Source organism: Pygocentrus nattereri, chromosome 13 (genome assembly GCF_015220715.1).
Source record: "Pygocentrus nattereri isolate fPygNat1 chromosome 13, fPygNat1.pri, whole genome shotgun sequence".
Classification (NCBI taxonomy): Eukaryota; Metazoa; Chordata; class Actinopteri; order Characiformes; family Serrasalmidae; genus Pygocentrus; species Pygocentrus nattereri.
This window is the reverse complement of record NC_051223.1, coordinates 39,914,109-39,936,020: the sequence shown is the minus strand read 5'-3', so window position 1 is coordinate 39,936,020 and position 21,912 is coordinate 39,914,109. Positions and strand designations below refer to the sequence as shown.

Genomic DNA, 21,912 nt, shown 5'->3' with positions numbered 1-21,912 from the left:
ACAGACGGAGGGAGGGAGGGAGGGAGAGAGAGAGAGAGAGAAACAGAGAGAGAGAGAGAGAGAGAGAGAGAGAGACAGACGGAGGGAGGGAGGGAGGGAGAGAGAGACAGAGAACACTGCAGATTAATCCCCCCCTCGGTTCTTCAATGAGCCAATATACATGCAAATGTGACTGGCTGTACAGAGCTCAGCTAATTAAAACTACAGGACGTCCAGCACTAAGACTTCACTTCTGACTGAGATTAGAAACCCAATCGGGGGTAAAACAGACCTCTGGGAACAGCTCCACCAAACCCTCCACTGCCCAAAACGCTGCAAACGTTTGGGTGCCCCTGTCATCTTCCACGTATGGTGCAAATAAGTTAACACAGATTAATTAATGCTTATTTAATTAATTTAACATATTGGAAATACAGCATAAACGCAAAAGATGTGACCCATTCAATGTATATTCCTTCTATAATCTAAACTGAGCGAATGAACAGCAGTAAAAGTATTCAGATGCTCCCAAAACTTAAAGGGGAAATTCAATGATTTTTTTTAAAGTCGTTCTGAGCGGTTTGGTGTGAAACGCTCAGTTCTAGATAAACTGACCGAGTCAGAGCTGTTCCCAGTGGTGGTGATAGGAACCAGACGTCCCTCTAAAAGCTCCTACAGAAAGTTCCTACATGAACTGGTTCTGAATTCACTGCCTGATGACTGAGACGCTGTTTTATGAGACTTTAGAGAACTTCAACTCCATTCATGGTGGAGGGAGACATGCAGGGCGCTGTGCGGCAAAATAGTCCCCAAAGAAAACTCATTATTCCAGATTTTCCACTGTTTTCCATCATCAACATTCCATATAAGCTCAGAAGACTCGTGTAGGTTCTCTAGTGGTTCTGGATGGTAAATAAAGTGTCTATATCTGTGTTGTCGTCATGGCGACGCCTGGTTCCCATCACCATTTCACACCAAACCGCTCTGAATCTCTCTGATTACACCTTACACACTGAATTATGCAGGAATTTTAGGAAAAACAAAAACAAAAAAATTGTGGAATTCCCCTTTAAAGGTGGCCCAAAAGTAGAAGAAAAATTGCTAATTGTTGTGTTATTGAAGCATTCTGTAGCTTAGCACTGCATCCCTCAACCTCACCGTTTTAACAGAATTCACAATATTATACTATTTTCATATTTTGATTCATCTCATTACAATAATCAGTATGTGTCACACAAACAGGCCACTGGGAATCCCTGTGGTGTCAACCAACCCGGACTGCTAGTCTAGCCACTGAGCTACAGGCTAAAACCAGAGCTGGTTTATAAGGAGCCTGGCCGCTTCCTATTTCCCCTGTTATGTCAAAAAATATGACCGCTGAACAGCAGAGGGCGCCTGCGAGTGAGTCCTCAATAAATGGGGGTGAACGGAGCTGAACGGCTAAAAATGAAGTTAAAATAGTTTCTAATCACTCGGCCAGAACTTTCCTTTCATTTCAGACAGTAGAAGGACGAGTTTCACTAAAACAGCAGAGAAATCCCACCTGTGTGTTTCCTTTATTCTACAGTAAACGGGTTTCGGGCAGCAGGAGGCGGGGCTTTACTGCTAGAGCGTGATGATTGATGGCCGAGCAGAGAAGCTCATTGGCTGTTCGCACTCTCTGACGTCATGAACGCACACGAGGCGCCGTTTAAACTCCTATAACTCGAGTTTAAAAGCTCTTAAATAAAGCAGCGGTGTTAAAATGTTTTACGCTGTTCAGGAAATGAAGGAATTCTAAACTAGGATTTGGTTCAAATGCTCCATATTAACCCAGTCATTTTGGACTCGCTCAGCAGCGCCCCCTAGCGCTCAAGGACACTAGAGTGAATATTCTCCTCTATACAAGATTTCTGAGCTAAAACATACAACCAAGCTAGCCTTAGGACTACTCTTAGCTCAGACGTAGAACAAAATCATGAAGGAACGCACTCTTTGGTAAAGAAAGTGGTTCTATATGCAACCATCAACATACAAAGAACCCTTAGCATGATTAAATATTTCTTTGCATTGTGAAAGTGTTCTTCAGGTTCATGGAGAATGTGGTCTATATGTTCCATACAGAACCTTTTTGAATAGAGTTCTATATGCCAAAATGGTTCTACTGTGTACAAGCTTGAAATGGTAACAAGAGAAGAATACTTTTTAGTGCTATATTAGAACCCTATTCAAAAGGTTCTATATAAAACCATCTACAGCACATTCTCCGTTGGTCTGAAGAACAATTGTACAATGCAACGATCCCTTTAATCATGCAATGGGTTCTTTGAGCGCTCATGGTTCTATACAGAACGCTTGAAGAACCGTACTATTTACAATTGGGCCCAGTTTACATCACATTAGGATGGAAAAGTGAAGCTGATTCGTGGACTCACAGCCAGCAGCCTGTCTCCAGGACAAAGAGAAGCGTCCCTCGCTGCGGGACTGCCGGGGGTGATCGAGGCCACGTACATGCCACTCTCCAGCACTACTCCACTGTCTGAGACAAAAGAGGAACATTCACTGTGTGGATCAAATGAACATTACAGAGCTTTTTAAATGAAACAGTAGAAGCCGTATCGCCCCCTACGCTTCCTGTAGTGTATTACAGTCTGTCAGAGCGACTGCGTGGATCATATGAACATTATAGAGCTTTTTAAATGAAACAGTAGAAGCCGTATCGCCCCCTACGCTTCCTGTAGTGTATTACAGTCTGTCAGAGCGACTGTGTGGATCATATGAACATTATAGAGCTTTTTAAATGAAACAGTAGAAGCCGTATCGCCCCCTACGCTTCCTGTAGTGTATTACAGTCTGTCAGAGCGACTGTGTGGATCATATGAACATTATAGAGCTTTTTAAATGAAACAGTAGAAGCCGTATCGCCCCCTACGCTTCCTGTAGTGTATTACAGTCTGTCAGAGCGACTGTGTGGATCATATGAACATTATAGAGCTTTTTAAATGAAACAGTAGAAGCCGTATCGCCCCCTACGCTTCCTGTAGTGTATTACAGTCTGTCAGAGCGACTGTGTGGATCATATGAACATTCTAGAGCTTTTTAAATGAAACAGTAGAAGCCGTATCGCCCCCTACGCTTCCTGTAGTGTATTACAGTCTGTCAGAGCGACTGTGTGGATCAAATGAACATTATAGAGCTTTTTAAATGAAACAGTAGAAGCCGTATCGCCCCCTACGCTTCCTGTAGTGTATTACAGTCTGTCAGAGCGACTGTGTGGATCATATGAACATTATAGAGCTTTTTAAATGAAACAGTAGAAGCCGTATCGCCCACTACGCTTCCTGTAGTGTATTACAGTCTGTCAGAGCGACTGTGTGGATCAAATGAACATTATAGAGCTTTTTAAATGAAACAGTAGAAGCCGTATCGCCCCCTACGCTTCCTGTAGTGTATTACAGTCTGTCAGAGCGACCGTGTGGATCATATGAACATTATAGAGCTTTTTAAATGAAACAGTAGAAGCCGTATCGCCCCCTACGCTTCCTGTAGTGTATTACAGTCTGTCAGAGCGACTGCGTGGATCATATGAACATTATAGAGCTTTTTAAATGAAACAGTAGAAGCCGTATCGCCCCCTACGCTTCCTGTAGTGTATTACAGTCTGTCAGAGCGACTGCGTGGATCATATGAACATTATAGAGCTTTTTAAATGAAACAGTAGAAGCCGTATCGCCCCCTACGCTTCCTGTAGTGTATTACAGTCTGTCAGAGCGACTGCGTGGATCATATGAACATTATAGAGCTTTTTAAATGAAACAGTAGAAGCCGTATCGCCCCCTACGCTTCCTGTAGTGTATTACAGTCTGTCAGAGCGACTGCGTGGATCATATGAACATTATAGAGCTTTTTAAATGAAACAGTAGAAGCCGTATCGCCCCCTACGCTTCCTGTAGTGTATTACAGTCTGTCAGAGCGACTGTGTGGATCATATGAACATTATAGAGCTTTTTAAATGAAACAGTAGAAGCCGTATCGCCCCCTACGCTTCCTGTAGTGTATTACAGTCTGTCAGAGTGACTGTGTGGATCATATGAACATTATAGAGCTTTTTAAATGAAACAGTAGAAGCCGTATCGCCCCCTACGCTTCCTGTAGTGTATTACAGTCTGTCAGAGCGACTGTGTGGATCATATGAACATTATAGAGGCTTTTTAAATGAAACAGTAGAAGCCGTATCGCCCCCTACGCTTCCTGTAGTGTATTACAGTCTGTCAGAGCGACTGTGTGGATCATATGAACATTATAGAGCTTTTTAAATGAAACAGTAGAAGCCGTATCGCCCCCTACGCTTCCTGTAGTGTATTACAGTCTGTCAGAGCGACTGTGTGGATCATATGAACATTATAGAGCTTTTTAAATGAAACAGTAGAAGCCGTATCGCCCCCTACGCTTCCTGTAGTGTATTACAGTCTGTCAGAGCGACTGTGTGGATCATATGAACATTATAGAGCTTTTTAAATGAAACAGTAGAAGCCGTATCGCCCCCTACGCTTCCTGTAGTGTATTACAGTCTGTCAGAGCGACTGTGTGGATCATATGAACATTATAGAGCTTTTTAAATGAAACAGTAGAAGCCGTATCGCCCCCTACGCTTCCTGTAGTGTATTACAGTCTGTCAGAGCGACTGTGTGGATCATATGAACATTATAGAGCTTTTTAAATGAAACAGTAGAAGCCGTATCGCCCCCTACGCTTCCTGTAGTGTATTACAGTCTGTTAGAGCGACTGTGTGGATCATATGAACATTATAGAGCTTTTTAAATGAAACAGTAGAAGCCGTATCGCCCCCTACGCTTCCTGTAGTGTATTACAGTCTGTCAGAGTGACTGTGTGGATCATATGAACATTATAGAGGCTTTTTAAATGAAACAGTAGAAGCCGTATCGCCCCCTACGCTTCCTGTAGTGTATTACAGTCTGTCAGAGCGACTGTGTGGATCATATGAACATTATAGAGCTTTTTAAATGAAACAGTAGAAGCCGTATCGCCCTCTACGCTTCCTGTAGTGTATTACAGTCTGTCAGAGCGACTGTGTGGATCATATGAACATTATAGAGCTTTTTAAATGAAACAGTAGAAGCCGTATCGCCCCCTACGCTTCCTGTAGTGTATTACAGTCTGTCAGAGCGACTGTGTGGATCATATGAACATTATAGAGGCTTTTTAAATGAAACAGTAGAAGCCGTATCGCCCCCTACGCTTCCTGTAGTGTATTACAGTCTGTCAGAGCGACTGTGTGGATCATATGAACATTATAGAGCTTTTTAAATGAAACAGTAGAAGCCGTATCGCCCCCTACGCTTCCTGTAGTGTATTACAGTCTGTCAGAGCGACTGTGTGGATCATATGAACATTCTAGAGCTTTTTAAATGAAACAGTAGAAGCCGTATCGCCCCCTACGCTTCCTGTAGTGTATTACAGTCTGTCAGAGCGACTGCGTGGATCATATGAACATTATAGAGCTTTTTAAATGAAACAGTAGAAGCCGTATCGCCCCCTACGCTTCCTGTAGTGTATTACAGTCTGTCAGAGCGACTGTGTGGATCATATGAACATTATAGAGCTTTTTAAATGAAACAGTAGAAGCCGTATCGCCCCCTACGCTTCCTGTAGTGTATTACAGTCCGTCAGAGCGACTGTGTGGATCATATGAACATTATAGAGCTTTTTAAATGAAGCAGTAGAAGCCGTATCGCCCCCTACGCTTCCTGTAGTGTATTACAGTCTGTCAGAGTGACCAGCGTTGTACCAAGCTATAAAAATGATGTCAATGTTTTTTGGTAACCTTTCTTTGACAAACCCCTGCAGCCGTACTTCAGTGAAGAAGTGATTTTCTACCTTTATTTCCTGTGAGATTCAGATGGACAGGTGTGATTATTCTTCCTCCGAGAGACCGCCTCCTCCTGACCACCATGTTTATGACTCCGCCCCCATTCAGCACCGCCTTCAGCACCTGCTTCTTGTCCTTATTCGCCAAGTCCACATCGTTTATCTTCAACAACCAGTCATTCACTCTGTGATGAGAAAGACAACAGGTCGCTCTGTAGTAGGAGTTCAGGAAGACGCAGGCCTTTAAGACTACAGGGTTAAATCTTGGTCTTTTGTCCCTGATTTATAAATACGAATAAATACATTTCAAAACCAATAAATAAATGAGGCCTCATCCTACCGTAGCCTTCCATCTGCCACACTTCCTTTGTCCACCTTCGTCACAAATATCCCGCAATCCCCGGGTAAATATGGATCATTCACCCCTTCTGCCACGTCAAATCCCAAAGCCTTCAAATCCATGTCCTCCTGAAGGAAACAAGGCAGCTTCACAAACCACACACTAATCTCTCACAGCCATAGATGAAGTGTAGTCTCGGACTAAACTCTAAGGAAAATACTGATCTGCCAGGTTTTGGCTTGACCTGGATCTGGGAATCCAGCTCCCTCAGGTCTCAGGGTTAGCATTGACGTTAAAACAGAAAAGGGAAGAGAATATTTGATATAATAATAAAACTTTCATCGTGCTTAATAAAAGGGGAACATGCCTGTTACACTCCCAAGCGCAAAACTGCAGTAGTGAAACATTATGCATCGTCAGCAAGTTGGGAAGAGAAACCTCTGACCCAAAAACTACTACAAAGGGAAACCCAGAACATGCCAACCTAAAACCAAATGCCAAACACCACCGCGTTCTGCCCCAAACACCACCATTCTCCAACCTTCATCATCATTCACCACCTAACACCTGCATTCATCAATCAGCATCACCATTCACCACAAACCACCATCGTTCTCCACCAAATATCAGCTTTATCCCATCAACATCATCATTCCCCTTTAAAGACCATCATTCTCCATGAAACACTAGCTTTTCTACACTCAACTTCACCATCCACCACCAAACAGAAGAGTGTAGTGTGTGCTGGAGAGTGGAGGATGATGTTTGGTTGGATAATGTTGGTGTTGAGTTGGGGAATGATAGCGTTTGATGGAAAACGAATGTGTCAATGTGGAAATGTCAATGTGATGGTTTTTAGTGAAGAAAGATGGTATTTGGCTGGAGAATGGTGGGACTTGGTTGGAGAACAATGGAGAACGGTGGCACTTCATTGGAGAACACTGGTGTCTGGCTGGAGAATGGTGGCGATTGGTTGGAAAATGGTGGTGCTTGTTTTGAGAATGCTGGTGCTCGGTTGGGGAACAATGGTGTCTGGCTGGAGAACGATGGTGTTTGGTTGGAGAACGATGGGGCCTGGCTGGAGAATGGTTGTGCTTGTTTTGAGAACAAAGATGTGTAGAAAATGGGGGTTGGTAGACAAAAGTGGTGCTTAGCTAGAGAATGGTGGCGCCTGGCTGGAGAATGCTGATGTTCAGTTGGGGAACAATGGTGTCTGGCTGGAGAACGATGGTGCTTGTTTGGACAACGGTGGTGCTTGGTTGGGGAACAATGGTGTCTGGCTGGAGAACGATGGTGCCTGGCTAGAGAACAATCATGTCTGGCCGGAGAATGATGGTGCTTGGGTATAGATGGTATTTGGTCAGGAATGGTGGTACGTGGTGGAGCACGATGGCTCAATGTGTTCTGGACCTCAGAGCGTTCATTATGTTCTATTTCGTAACCGTCTTTGAGAGGTTTCTCTGCCAACTGTTAATTCCTAGTATATACGTTAGACATACAGCCCTGTGATGGATCACCAAGCGTTACATGTACAACATGATATATGAAGTAATACAGACATATATGACAGACATATTATGTAGTTTCTGAAAGTGTTTGTACTGAAGTCCAGACCTTCGAGGGGAAACTGTAAACTGGTCTTTTTTGCTTAACTACTGCTTTACGAACAAAACTGCAGTGATCAGTGATCAGTTAAACCTACACTCTCCCGCTCAAACTCCACCACCTCCGTCTCCCACTCCAGGGAGTCCGTGTCGATGGCTGAATCGTGGGAGTTGTGAGCCATCAGTTGTTGGTACCGTGCTTCCTTGTCTTGCTCCTCCTCCAAACGCTCTCTGGCCAGAAATGACCAAAACATACATAAGAACAGTTTCAACCTCCCAAAAGGCATCAGTTTATTCCTAAAAGTGCAGAAATGTGACTCCCTTCTAATCTCCATGTATGCAAAGACATTTTACATGCCGTTCTTTAGAAAGAACCTGAAGAGCATTCACTTTCCATGCAATTCAACAGCCACTAGGGGGCACTCCACATCGTGTCCTGTGTCCTAGTTTAGAGATTCAATACTACTGGAATTACAACTAGAGCTGAGTATTCCTGAAAATGATTTCATCTCCTTTTTCACCTTCGTTTTACCTTCTATCAAATGACAATCCAAAACTGGGCGCGGCTTAAATCAGACACGACTTATTTTACAGGATTACAGGATTACAGGGTAAAAAAGTAGCAGAAACAATTTTCTTTTTAGCTTATAGGACAAACTACACTTATTCCTAAAATAAAATACCAATTTCATCTTCAATTTCATTACCGAATGCATTAAATGAGCTTAATCCTCAAATATCTAACAGTAAACCGAGATATTTGTATGTAGACACATGATCAACCACATCTCTCTGTAAGGTGGTGAGGTTTGGGGGCATTTTCCTTACATTTGTAAACAACACAGCATCGAACAGCCGATCTTCAGTCTAGATTTCAGAACGAGCATCTTATTATATCACGTATGATATGACGGATGATGAGAATATTTAAATGGCATGTCACAATATTCAGACATCCGATCAGCTGGAGGAGAGAAGAAGAGCAGGCAGTGCTTCGTTCTGAAGAATGCTATTAAAACTGAATACAATCACATTAACGGGCACTAACTCCAGTTAAACTGGACTAATTTTGCTCTATTTATATTAAAAAGCCCAGTTGGTCAGAATTCACTAAGTACTGACGTCCACGATGCGGTCAGAAAAGCACGCTGTACTGAACCGTGACGTGACGCACACTCGTCTCCCAGCTCCGACACTTGGCTACTGAAGTTTGATATGAAAGGACTGAATTTTTGGTGGCGCTTTATTCTGAGTGACCTTTTTAAATGAAACAAACACTTAATGGACAATATGTTTGGTCAAAGACATATGAGGGTTAGGATTAGGGCAGGGTTAGGGCTAGGATCAGGTTATGGGTTGAGGTAAGGATTAGGGCCAGGGTTAGGGCTAGGATCAGGTTTTGGGTTGAGGTGAGGATTAGGGCCAGGGTTAGGGCTAGGATCAGGTTATGGGTTGAGGTAAGGATTAGGGCCAGGGTTAGGGCTAGGATCAGGTTTTGGGCTGAGGTGAGGATTAAGGCCAGCGTTAGGGCTAGGATCAGGTTATGGGCTGAGGTGAGGATTAAGGCCAGCGTTAAGGCTAGGATCAGGTTTTGGGTTGAGGTGAGGATTAAGGCCAGCGTTAGGGCTAGGATCAGGTTATGGGTTGAGGTGAGGATTAGGGCCAGCGTTAGGGCTAGGATCAGGTTATGGGTTGAGGTAAGGATTAGGGCCAGCGTTAGGGCTAGGATCAGGTTATGGGTTGAGGTGAGGATTAAGGCCAGCGTTAGGGCTAGGATCAGGTTATGGGTTGAGGTGAGGATTAAGGCCAGCGTTAGGGCTAGGATCAGGTTTTGGGTTGAGGTGAGGATTAGGGCCAGCGTTAGGGCTAGGATCAGGTTATGGGTTGAGGTGAGGATTAGGGCCAGCGTTAGGGCTAGGATCAGGTTATGGGTTGAGGTGAGGATTAGGGCCAGGGTTAGGGCTAGGATCAGGTTTTGGGTTGAGGTGAGGATTAAGGCCAGCGTTAGGGCTAGGATCAGGTTTTGGGTTGAGGTGAGGATTAAGGCCAGCGTTAGGGCTAGGATCAGGTTTTGGGTTGAGGTGAGGATTAAGGCCAGCGTTAGGGCTAGGATCAGGTTTTGGGTTGAGGTGAGGATTAGGGCCAGCGTTAGGGCTAGGATCAGGTTTTGGGTTGAGGTGAGGATTAAGGCCAGCGTTAGGGCTAGGATCAGGTTTTGGGTTGAGGTGAGGATTAAGGCCAGCGTTAGGGCTAGGATCAGGTTTTGGGCTGAGGTGAGGATTAAGGCCAGCGTTAGGGCTAGGATCAGGTTTTGGGTTGAGGTGAGGATTAGGGCCAGGGTTAGGGCTAGGATCAGGTTTTGGGCTGAGGTGAGGATTAAGGCCAGCGTTAGGGCTAGGATCAGGTTTTGGGCTGAGGTGAGGATTAAGGCCAGCGTTAGGGCTAGGATCAGGTTTTGGGCTGAGGTGAGGATTAAGGCCAGCGTTAGGGCTAGGATCAGGTTTTGGGTTGAGGTGAGGATTAGGGCCAGCGTTAGGGCTAGGATCAGGTTTTGGGTTGAGGTGAGGATTAAGGCCAGCGTTAGGGCTAGGATCAGGTTTTGGGTTGAGGTGAGGATTAAGGCCAGCGTTAGGGCTAGGATCAGGTTATGGGTTGAGGTGAGGATTAGGGCCAGGGTTAGGGCTAGGATCAGGTTATGGGTTGAGGTAAGGATTAGGGCCAGGGTTAGGGCTAGGATCAGGTTTTGGGCTGAGGTGAGGATTAAGGCCAGCGTTAGGGCTAGGATCAGGTTTTGGGCTGAGGTGAGGATTAAGGCCAGCGTTAGGGCTAGGATCAGGTTATGGGCTGAGGTGAGGATTAAGGCCAGCGTTAAGGCTAGGATCAGGTTTTGGGTTGAGGTGAGGATTAAGGCCAGCGTTAGGGCTAGGATCAGGTTATGGGTTGAGGTGAGGATTAGGGCCAGCGTTAGGGCTAGGATCAGGTTATGGGTTGAGGTGAGGATTAGGGCCAGGGTTAGGGCTAGGATCAGGTTTTGGGTTGAGGTGAGGATTAAGGCCAGCGTTAGGGCTAGGATCAGGTTTTGGGTTGAGGTGAGGATTAGGGCCAGCGTTAGGGCTAGGATCAGGTTTTGGGTTGAGGTGAGGATTAGGGCCAGCGTTAGGGCTAGGATCAGGTTTTGGGTTGAGGTGAGGATTAAGGCCAGCGTTAGGGCTAGGATCAGGTTTTGGGTTGAGGTGAGGATTAAGGCCAGCGTTAGGGCTAGGATCAGGTTTTGGGCTGAGGTGAGGATTAAGGCCAGCGTTAGGGCTAGGATCAGGTTTTGGGTTGAGGTGAGGATTAGGGCCAGGGTTAGGGCTAGGATCAGGTTTTGGGCTGAGGTGAGGATTAAGGCCAGCGTTAGGGCTAGGATCAGGTTTTGGGCTGAGGTGAGGATTAAGGCCAGCGTTAGGGCTAGGATCAGGTTTTGGGTTGAGGTGAGGATTAGGGCCAGCGTTAGGGCTAGGATCAGGTTTTGGGTTGAGGTGAGGATTAAGGCCAGCGTTAGGGCTAGGATCAGGTTTTGGGTTGAGGTGAGGATTAAGGCCAGCGTTAGGGCTAGGATCAGGTTTTGGGCTGAGGTGAGGATTAAGGCCAGCGTTAGGGCTAGGATCAGGTTTTGGGTTGAGGTGAGGATTAAGGCCAGCGTTAAGGCTAGGATCAGGTTATGGGCTGAGGTGAGGATTAGGGCCAGCGTTAGGGCTAGGATCAGGTTATGGGCTGAGGTGAGGATTAGGGCCAGGGTTAGGGCTAGGATCAGGTTATGGGTTGAGGTGAGGATTAGGGCCAGCGTTAGGGCTAGGATCAGGTTATGGGTTGAGGTGAGGATTAAGGCCAGCGTTAGGGCTAGGATCAGGTTTTGGGCTGAGGTGAGGATTAGGGCCAGCGTTAGGGCTAGGATCAGGTTATGGGCTGAGGTGAGGATTAGGGCCAGCGTTAGGGCTAGGATCAGGTTATGGGTTGAGGTGAGGATTAGGGCCAGGGTTAGGGCTAGGATCAGGTTTTGGGCTGAGGTGAGGATTAAGGCCAGCGTTAAGGCTAGGATCAGGTTATGGGTTGAGGTAAGGATTAGGGCCAGCGTTAAGGCTAGGATCAGGTTATGGGCTGAGGTGAGGATTAGGGCCAGCGTTAAGGCTAGGATCAGGTTATGGGCTGAGGTGAGGATTAGGGCCAGCGTTAGGGCTAGGATCAGGTTATGGGTTGAGGTGAGGATTAGGGCCAGGGTTAGGGCTAGGATCAGGTTATGGGTTGAGGTGAGGATTAGGGCCAGCGTTAGGGCTAGGATCAGGTTATGGGTTGAGGTGAGGATTAAGGCCAGCGTTAGGGCTAGGATCAGGTTTTGGGCTGAGGTGAGGATTAAGGCCAGCGTTAGGGCTAGGATCAGGTTTTGGGTTGAGGTGAGGATTAGGGCCAGCGTTAGGGCTAGGATCAGGTTTTGGGCTGAGGTGAGGATTAGGGCCAGGGTTAGGGCTAGGATCAGGTTTTGGGATGAGGTGAGGATTAGGGCCAGTGTTAGGGCTAGGATCAGGTTTTGGGTTGAGGTGAGGATTAGGGCCAGGGTTAGGGCTAGGATCAGGTTTTGGGTTGAGGTGAGGATTAGGGCCAGTGTTAGGGCTAGGATCAGGTTTTGGGCCGAGGTGAGGATTAGGGCCAGGGTTAGGGCTAGAATCAGGTTTTGGGTTGTGGTTAGGATTAGGACCAGGGTGAGGGTTAGGATTAGGTTTTGGGTTAGGGTTAGTTTTGGGGTTAGGATTAGGGCCAGGGTGAGGGCTAGGATCAGGTTTTGGGTTGAGGTTATGATTAGGGCCAGGGTGAGGGTTAGGGTTTGGTTTGAGGTTAAGGCTAAGGTTAGGATTAGGACCAGGGTGAGGGTTAAGTGTTGGGTGAGGTTGGTAAGGTTAGGCTCTGCGTAATGTAAGCATCACGTTAACAACACGTCTACTTAATGTAAGTAACGTATCAACAGAACATCTACAAGATGTTTACTTCAGTGTTTTCAGAGACTTCACTACTGAAACTTCACTGATATGTTACTGAGAATCTGCTCATCTGTTCTTAATCATCTACAAACGCCACTCTGAAGTCATTTGGTCAGTTGAATCTCAACACTCAAACTCCAACTGCTCACAGTATTAATACTAATGTTGACGTTAATATGAACTTCATAATGTACTGATCGCACATTTCGCCTGCATGGAGCGTTAAAACAGATCAACTAGAGAAGCAAAGCAGGACCAGGAGAGGAAACGGACGAACTCACTTCAGCTCCTTCAGCTCTCGCGATAACTCGTTCTTTCGTTTCCGCATGTCGTCAAGGTTACGCAGAGCGTCCGCCAAATCGCTGACCGCGCGGTCTCTCTCTCTCCTCAGATTATCACATAACGTCCTGGCACACAGACACACAAACACAATGCTGTGTATTAGTACACTTCACAGGACTTACACCGGCTTCACTCAAAGACGGTTCTTCAAAAGGTTCTTTAGTATAATATATAGAACCACGAACACTCAAAGAACCCTTTGTATGATTAAATGGTTCGCATGGTGAAATCGTTCATCACTTAAATGTAGAACGTTCTGTAGATGGTCCGATACGGCACCATAAGGGTTCTTTTACTATTTTGAGTTTTAAAGGTTCTATATAGAACCATTTTCCTTACTAAAGAACCCATCTTTTTTTAAAATATATAGGGATGAGAATTACAGCAGGCCCTATGATACACAGTTAAAAAGATGGTTCTTCACAGGTTCTTTAGAAAAAGGAATGGTTGTATTTAGAACCCTGAGTTCCATGTAGGACTAGTTCATGCTTAAATGGTTCTTAAGATTGTCTGAGAACCTGTTGTATACAGATACAGCACGTGTTCTACACAGAACCTTTTTGAAAAGGGATTTATAGAACACCATAAGGGTTCTTTTAGTGTAACAAGCATGACATCATAATAACAGAAGAACCCTTTGTGGTGCTATGCAGAACCCGTTTCAGAGAGGTTCTACATAGAACTATCTTGAGCGCATTGTGCATCAATCTGAAGAACCATTTCATGATGCAAAGAACGCTTCAATCATGCCAGGTTCTTTGAGTGTTAATGGTTCTATATAGAACCATTTTCCTTACTAAAGAACCCATCTTTTTTTAAATACGTAGGGATGAGAATTACGGCAGGCCCTATGATACACATTTAAAAAGATGGTTCTTCACGGGTTCTTCAGGAAAGGGAATGGTTGTATGTAGAACCCTGAGCTCTATGTAGGATCGGTTCATGTTTAATGGTTCTTCAGATTGATGTAGAACGTGCTGTAGAATCGTTCTATATAGAACCTTTTTTAATAGGGTTTTATACAGCACTATAAGGGTTCTTTTACTGTACTAAGCCCGACGGCACCACAAAGGGTTCTGAACAGAACCATCTACGGCACGTTTCATCATGCTCATGCACCATTTCATGATGCAAAGAACGTTTCAACCATGCTGAGGGTCTTCACGGTTCTTTAGTAAAGTGAATGGTTGTATTCAGAACCCTGGGTTCTATGTAGGACCAGTTCATGCTTAAATGGTTCTTGGTTTTGAATGTGCTGTATATTGACGTGTGTTCTATAGAACCTTTCTGAAAATGGCTCTATATAGCACCAAAAATGGTTCTGCTAAAGTTACGATATCAAGCTTGAAAGAACAGAAGAACCCTTTTTAAATGTGTAAATAAGATCTACAAACAACCACGTTTTCAAAAAGTAGGACCGCTGTGCAAAATGTAAATAAGCTAAATGTAAATGCGCATAAATTTAAAAATGTAAATAAATGTATTTTTTTCAGTGAAACACGGTTTAACGCACTCTTACCTGCCTTCAGTCCCAACGTCTAAAACAGGATTATAGGTCACATTACGTTACATTTCTACACATTTTTTAAGCAAATAAAAAAATTAAATTAAATTTTTATCATGAATTCACAGACTTGAGTTTGGTGACAGGCCAACTGTAAACTAAACAAGCAGAGGTCAGATATGAACCGCGTCCCGGCTGACCGGCCGCATCTTGTTTAAAGGGATAAATCACATCAATCAGACTTTTCACCACAAAGTTCCCTCAAGACTGACGTTTGGAAATGAGCTGTGTTCTGATTGGCTGCCCAGTGTCAGTGTGAGTGGGCGGGGTTAATTACTTACATATGACTTTTTCACATTTTTATTTAAAAAAATAAAAATAAAAATAATAATTCCAGCATACGGGCCCTTTAAATAATCCCAGGTAAAGGTAAAGGGTGGAGCCGTGTTGAGTGGAGGCGCCGTACCGAATACTTTCTCTCTCAGCCACGATCTTGTCTCTCTCTTTAAAGGCCCAGTCTCTGCGACACTTCGCCACCTCGGCCTCCTGAACCGCCTCCTTCAGCTCCTGAGACACGGCCTCACACTGCTTCCTCAGAACCTCAATCTCCTTAGATACTCGCTCCATGTCCACCGTCGCACTGTCCTGCTTCTACAGAGAGAGAGAGAGAGAGAGAGAGAGAGAGAGAGAGAGAGAGAGAGAGAGAGAGAGAGAGAGAGCGCGAGAGCGAGAGCGAGAGCGCGAGAGCGAGAGCGAGAGAGAGAGAGAGAGAGAGAGAGAGAGCGCGAGAGCGCGAGCGAGAGAGAGCGCGAGAGAGAGAGAGAGAGAGAGAGAGCGAGAGCGAGAGCGAGAGAGAGAGAGAGCGCGAGAGCGAGAGAGAGAGAGCGAGAGAGCGAGAGCGAGAGCGAGAGAGCGAGAGAGAGAGCGAGAGAGAGAGCGAGAGAGAGAGAGAGAGAGAGAGAGAGAGAGAGAGAGAGAGAGAGAGAGAGAGAGCGAGCGAGACAGACAGACAGAGAGGGGAGTGGATATTTTTGGTTGGTGGACTATTCTCAGTCCAGCTGAGACACTGAGGTGTTTAAATACTCCAGCAGCACTGCTGTGTCTGATCCACTCAGACCAGCACAACACACACTAACACACCACCACCACGTCAGTGTTACTGCAGTGCTGAGAATGACCCACCACCCAAATAGTACCTGCTCTGTGAGGGTCCATGGGGGTCCTGACCACTGAAGAACAGGGTAACAGAGTATCAGAGAAACAGATGGACTACAGTCTGTAACTGTAGAACTACAGAGTGCAGCTATACGGTCAGTGGAGCTGATAAAGTGGACAGTGAGCGGAGAAATGAGGAGGTGGTCAGAACGTTACGCCTGATCAGCCTATTTGGGGGGGGGGGGTCCTGCAGGAATTTTTTGTTGAAAAACTACTTATTGGCCGTTAAAAGAATGAAAGGGTGGTCTGTATATCATTAATATGACCGGCATATTCAGTACACGGTAGCTTAACTCAACCAAAGTCAGGATTTGTGGAGCAGTTGTTAAGCTTTGCATGGAGAACATGATCAGTGGCAGGATCGGTCAGAATGTTCTGCTGATACTACTACTAATAATAATGATGCACACAATATAATCACTAAAAAATACAATACCAAAAGTTGGACAAACGTACTGGACATTGCTTCCACTCACAGGCCACTTTATTAGAAACATAACTTATACTCCCACTCACTGGAATATTTGTTGTGGTTGTTAATACTTATTGTTATTTATTATGATAAATAATCTTCCTCCTTTCCTTCGGTTGGAAAAACACACTTTTAAAGTAGTAATGGACACAGCGCAGCAAGACAGCGCAGAGAGGCCGTGCAGAGAGACCGTGCAGAGAGACCACGCAGAGAGACCACGCAGAGAGACAGCATATAGTGACAGCGCAGAGAGACCGCGCAGAGAGACCGCGCAGAGACAGCATAGAGTGACAGCGCACAGAGACAGCGCAGAGAGACAGTGCAGAGTGACCGCGCAGAGAGACAGCATATAGAGACAGCGCACAGAGACAGCATATAGAGACAGCGCAGAGACAGCATATAGAGACAGCGCACAGAGACAGCGCAGAGAGACAGCGCAGAGAGACCGCGCAGAGACAGCATTTAGAGACAGCGCAGAGACAGCATAGTGACAGCGCACAGACAGCATAGTGACAGCGCACAGAGACAGCATATAGAGACAGCGCAGAGACAGCATATAGAGACAGCGCAGAGACAGCATATAGTGACAGCGCAGAGAGACAGCGCAGAGAGACAGCGCAGAGAGACAGCGCAGAGTGACCGCGCAGAGACAGCATATAGAGACAGCGCAGAGAGACAGCGCAGAGAGACAGCGCAGAGAGACAGCGCAGAGAGACAGCGCAGAGAGAGCATAGAGTGACAGCACAGAGACAGCATAGAGTGACAGCACAGAGACAGCATAGAGTGACAGCACAGAGACAGCATAGAGTGACAGCGCACAGAGACAGCGCAGAGAGACAGCGCAGAGAGACAGCGCAGAGAGACAGCGCAGAGTGACCGCGCAGAGACAGCATTTAGAGACAGCGCAGAGAAACAGAGCAGAGAGACAGCGCAGAGAGAGCATAGAGTGACAGCACAGAGACAGCATAGAGTGACAGCACAGAGACAGCATAGAGTGACAGCGCAGAGAGACAGCGCAGAGTGACCGCACAGAGACAGCATTTAGAGACAGCGCAGAGAGACAGAGCAGAGAGACAGTGCAGAGAGAGCATAGAGTGACAGCACAGAGACAGCATATAGTGACAGCGCAGAGAGAGCATATAGTGACAGCGCAGAGAGACAGCGCAGAGAGACAGCGCAGAGAGACAGCGCAGAGAGAGCATAGAGTGACAGCGCAGAGAGAGCATAGAGTGACAGCACAGAGACAGCATATAGTGACAGCGCACAGAGACAGCGCAGAGTGACCGCGCAGAGACAGCATTTAGAGACAGCGCAGAGAGACAGCGCAGAGAGACAGCGCAGAGAGAGCATATAGTGACAGCGCAGAGAGACAGCGCAGGGAGACAGCGCAGAGTGACCGCGCAGAGACAGCATTTAGAGACAGCGCAGAGAGACAGAGCAGAGAGACAGAGCAGAGAGACAGCGCAGAGAGAGCATATAGTGACAGCGCAGAGAGACAGCGCAGGGAGACAGCGCAGAGTGACCGCGCAGAGACAGCATTTAGAGACAGCGCAGAGAGACAGAGCAGAGAGACAGCGCAGAGAGAGCATATAGTGACAGCGCAGAGAGACAGCGCAGGGAGACAGCGCAGAGTGACCGCACAGAGACAGCATTTAGAGACAGCGCAGAGAGACAGCGCAGAGAGACAGCGCAGAGAGACAGCGCAGTGCGTACCTGTCTGGCCTGGTAATATTCACACAGTAGCTGGTCTCTCTGTATGATGGCCTCTGTCCTCTCCTTTCGGGCGACGTCTCTCTCCTCTCTCGCCGTCTCAATGTCTTTACACGCCTGAGACAGCTCCTTCTGCGTCTCCGCTTTATCCTGAACCTCATGACTGTATCTCTCCAGCAGGTCCGCACGCTCACATATCGCACGGTCCCGGTCCAACAGAGCCAGCGCCAACTCCTGTACACACACATATAAACAAGAACTTCACATCCCACACCTTACAGAGGGAATACACACCGAGATGGAGAAAAAGGAGAAGGACGATGTGGTAGAGTCACAGAGGAACAAAGACTCAAAAAGAGGACCTCTCTATGACCATGAGGAGGAACCACAGAGGAACAAAGAATCAAAAAGAGAAACTCGCTATGACCATGAGGAGGAACCACAGAGGAACAAAGAATCAAAAAGAGAAACTCGCTATGACGGTGAGGAGGAACCACTGAGAGGAACAAAGACTCAAAAAGAGAACCTCCCTATGACCATGAGGAGGAACCACTGAGAGGAACCATGAAACAAAAGGAGAACCTCCCTATGACCATGAGGAGGAACCACTGAGAGGAACCATGACTCAAAAACCACAAAGGAAGCAAGAGTCAAAAGGAGAAACGTCCTGAAAGCATGAGGAAGAACCACGGCCAAGAAAAACGACTCAAACGGAGAAGCTTCATAAGAGCAAGAAGAACCACTCAGAGGAACCAAGAACTAAACACTAAAGAAGAACCGCCCCAAGACCATTGGGGAGAACTATAGACAAGAAAGAACACCAAAAACTGGAAGCCCCTTAAGAGAAAGAAGAAGAACTTCTGAGGAACCAAGATATAAAGGAGAAACTCCCTAAAACATGAAGAACCAGTGAGAGGAACCACGCTTCAAAAGAAGAAACTCCCTAAGAGCACGAGGAGCAACTACAGACAGGAACCAAGAGTCAAGAGGAGAACCTCTCAGAGCAAGAGGAAGAACCACTAAGGAACCAAGAATTAAAAAGTGAAGCTCCTTCAGGGCAAGAAGAGGAACCAAGACTCAAGTGTGAATGTTTATCCCGAGTGTTTGCCCCACCTGTCTGAGCGCCTCCAGCTCCTCAGTAGCGACCCTCCTCTCACTGGACGTGTTCTTCAGCTTGGCCTCGGCCGCCTCCAGCCCCGTCTGCAGCCTTTCCACCTCCTTAATCACCTGATCCCTCTCACTCATGATCAGCCGGTACTCGTTTAACACAGAATCCCTCTCTTCTCTGAGCCGATCAGCATCCTGCACCGCTCTCAGCTGGACACTCTTATAGCGGGTCACCTCCGCCTGAAGACGCTCCACTTCTCTCTGCAGGTCACTGTTCTCCACACTCAGCTTACTGAAGTCCTGCTGAACTGTCTCTAACCTGAGAGAGAGAGAGAGAGAGAGAGAGAGAGAGAGAGAGACAGAGAGAGAGAGTTTTTAAACACTGTGTCCACTCACTGTCCACTCCCCTACCTTGTAGATGTAAAGTCAGAGACGACAGCTCATCTGTTGCTGCACAGTTTGTGTTGGTCATCCTCTAGTCCTTCATCAGTGGTCACAGGACGCTGCCCACAGGACGCTGCCCACAGGACGCTGCCCACAGGACGCTGTTGGCTGGACATTTTTGGTTGGTGGACTATTCTCAGTCCAGCTGAGACACTGAGGTGTTTAAATACTCCAGCTGCACTGCTGTGTCTGATCCACTCAGACCAGCACAACACACACTAACACACCACCACCACGTCAGTATTACTGCAGTGCTGAGAATGACCCACCACCCAAATAGTACCTGCTCTGTGAGGGTCCATGGGGGTCCTGACCACTGAAGAACAGGGTAACAGAGTATCAGAGAAACAGATGGACTACAGTCTGTAACTGTAGAACTACAAAGTGAGACTATATACACACACTACCAAAAGTATTCGGTCGTCTGGCTTCACACACATGAATTTGAGTGACATCCCATTCTTAATCCATAGGGTTTAATATGATGTCGGCCCACCCTTTGCAGCTACAACAGCTTCAGCTCTTCTGGGAAGGCTTTCCACAAGGGTTAGGAGTGTTTATGGGAATTTCTGACCGTTCTTCCAGAAGCACATTTGTGAGGTCAGACACTGATGTTGGATGAGAAGGCCTGGCTCACAGTCTCCGCTCTAATTCATCCCAAAGGTGTTCTATGGGGTTGAGGTCAGGACTCTGAAAGTGTGATGTTATATCAGCGTGGTATGGTGAAACGGCGCGATGTTATATTACTGTGGTATAGTGAAACGGCGCGATGTTATATTAGCGTGGTATAGTGAAACGGTGTGATGTTATATTAGCGTGGTATAGTGAAACGGTGTGATGTTATATTAGCGTGGTATAGTGAAACGGTGTGATGTTATATTAGTGTGGTATAGTGAAACGGTGTGATGTTATATTAGTGTGGTATAGTGAAACGGCGTGATGTTATATCAGTGTGGTATAGTGAAACGGCGTGATGTTATATCAGTGTGGTATAGTGAAACGGTGTGATGTTATATCAGTGTGGTATAGTGAAACGGCGCGATGTTATATCAGCGTGGTATAGTGAAACGGCGTGATGTTATATTAGCGTGGTATAGTGAAACGGCGTGATGTTATATTAGTGTGGTATAGTGAAACGGTGTGATGTTATATTAGTGTGGTATAGTGAAACGGCGCGATGTTATATCAGCGTGGTATAGTGAAACGGCGTGATGTTATATTAGCGTGGTATAGTGAAACGGCGTGATGTTATATTAGCGTGGTATAGTGAAACGGCGTGATGTTATATTAGCGTGGTATAGTGAAACGGCGTGATGTTATATTAGCGTGGTATAGTGAAACGGCGCGATGTTATATTAGCGTGGTATAGTGAAACGGCGCGATGTTATATTAGCGTGGTATAGTGAAACGGCGCGATGTTATATTAGTGTGGTATAGTGAAACGGCGCGATGTTATATTAGTGTGGTATAGTGAAACGGCGCGATGTTATATTAGTGTGGTATAGTGAAACGGCGCGATGTTATATTAGTGTGGTATAGTGAAACGGCGCGATGTTATATTAGCGTGGTATAGTGAAACGGCGCGATGTTATATTAGCGTGGTATAGTGAAACGGCGCGATGTTATATTAGCGTGGTATAGTGAAACGGCGTGATGTTATATTAGCGTGGTATAGTGAAACGGCGTGATGTTATATTAGCGTGGTATAGTGAAACGGCGTGATGTTATATTAGCGTGGTATAGTGAAACGGCGTGATGTTATATTAGTGTGGTATAGTGAAACGGCGTGATGTTATATTAGCGTGGTATAGTGAAACGGCGTGATGTTATATCAGCGTGGTATAGTGAAACGGCGTGATGTTATATTAGTGTGATGTTATATTAGCGTGGTATAGTGAAACGGCGTGATGTTATATTAGCGTGGTATAGTGAAACGGCGTGATGTTATATTAGTGTGGTATAGTGAAACGGCGTGATGTTATATCAGCGTGGTATAGTGAAACGGCGCGATGTTATATTAGCGTGGTATAGTGAAACGGCGTGATGTTATATTAGCGTGGTATAGTGAAACGGCGTGATGTTATATTAGCGTGGTATAGTGAAACGGCGTGATGTTATATTAGCGTGATGTTATATCAGCGTGGTATAGTGAAACGGCGCGATGTTATATTAGCGTGGTATAGTGAAACGGCGCAATGTTATATTAGTGTGGTATAGTGAAACGGCGTGATGTTATATTAGTGTGGTATAGTGAAACGGTGTGATGTTATATTAGTGTGGTATAGTGAAACGGCGCGATGTTATATTAGTGT

General features: G+C 46.0%; 1 protein-coding gene across 2 annotated transcripts in view; it reads right to left on the bottom strand.

The window, feature by feature from the left end:
• LOC108413426 (disks large homolog 5-like) overlaps positions 1–21,912 on the bottom strand; it is an 83,671-nt gene that overhangs the window by 37,259 nt on the left and 24,500 nt on the right. For both annotated transcript variants that reach the window (XM_017685934.2, XM_017685936.2), the window contains exons 7-14: positions 19,163–19,475; positions 18,053–18,283; positions 15,119–15,303; positions 13,088–13,213; positions 7,890–8,022; positions 6,188–6,315; positions 5,857–6,032; positions 2,394–2,497 (exon numbers count right to left, since the gene is read on the bottom strand). In XM_017685934.2, the coding sequence (XP_017541423.1) occupies positions 2,394–2,497; positions 5,857–6,032; positions 6,188–6,315; positions 7,890–8,022; positions 13,088–13,213; positions 15,119–15,303; positions 18,053–18,283; positions 19,163–19,475 (1,396 nt within the window). The remainder of the gene's footprint in view (positions 1–2,393; positions 2,498–5,856; positions 6,033–6,187; positions 6,316–7,889; positions 8,023–13,087; positions 13,214–15,118; positions 15,304–18,052; positions 18,284–19,162; positions 19,476–21,912) is intronic.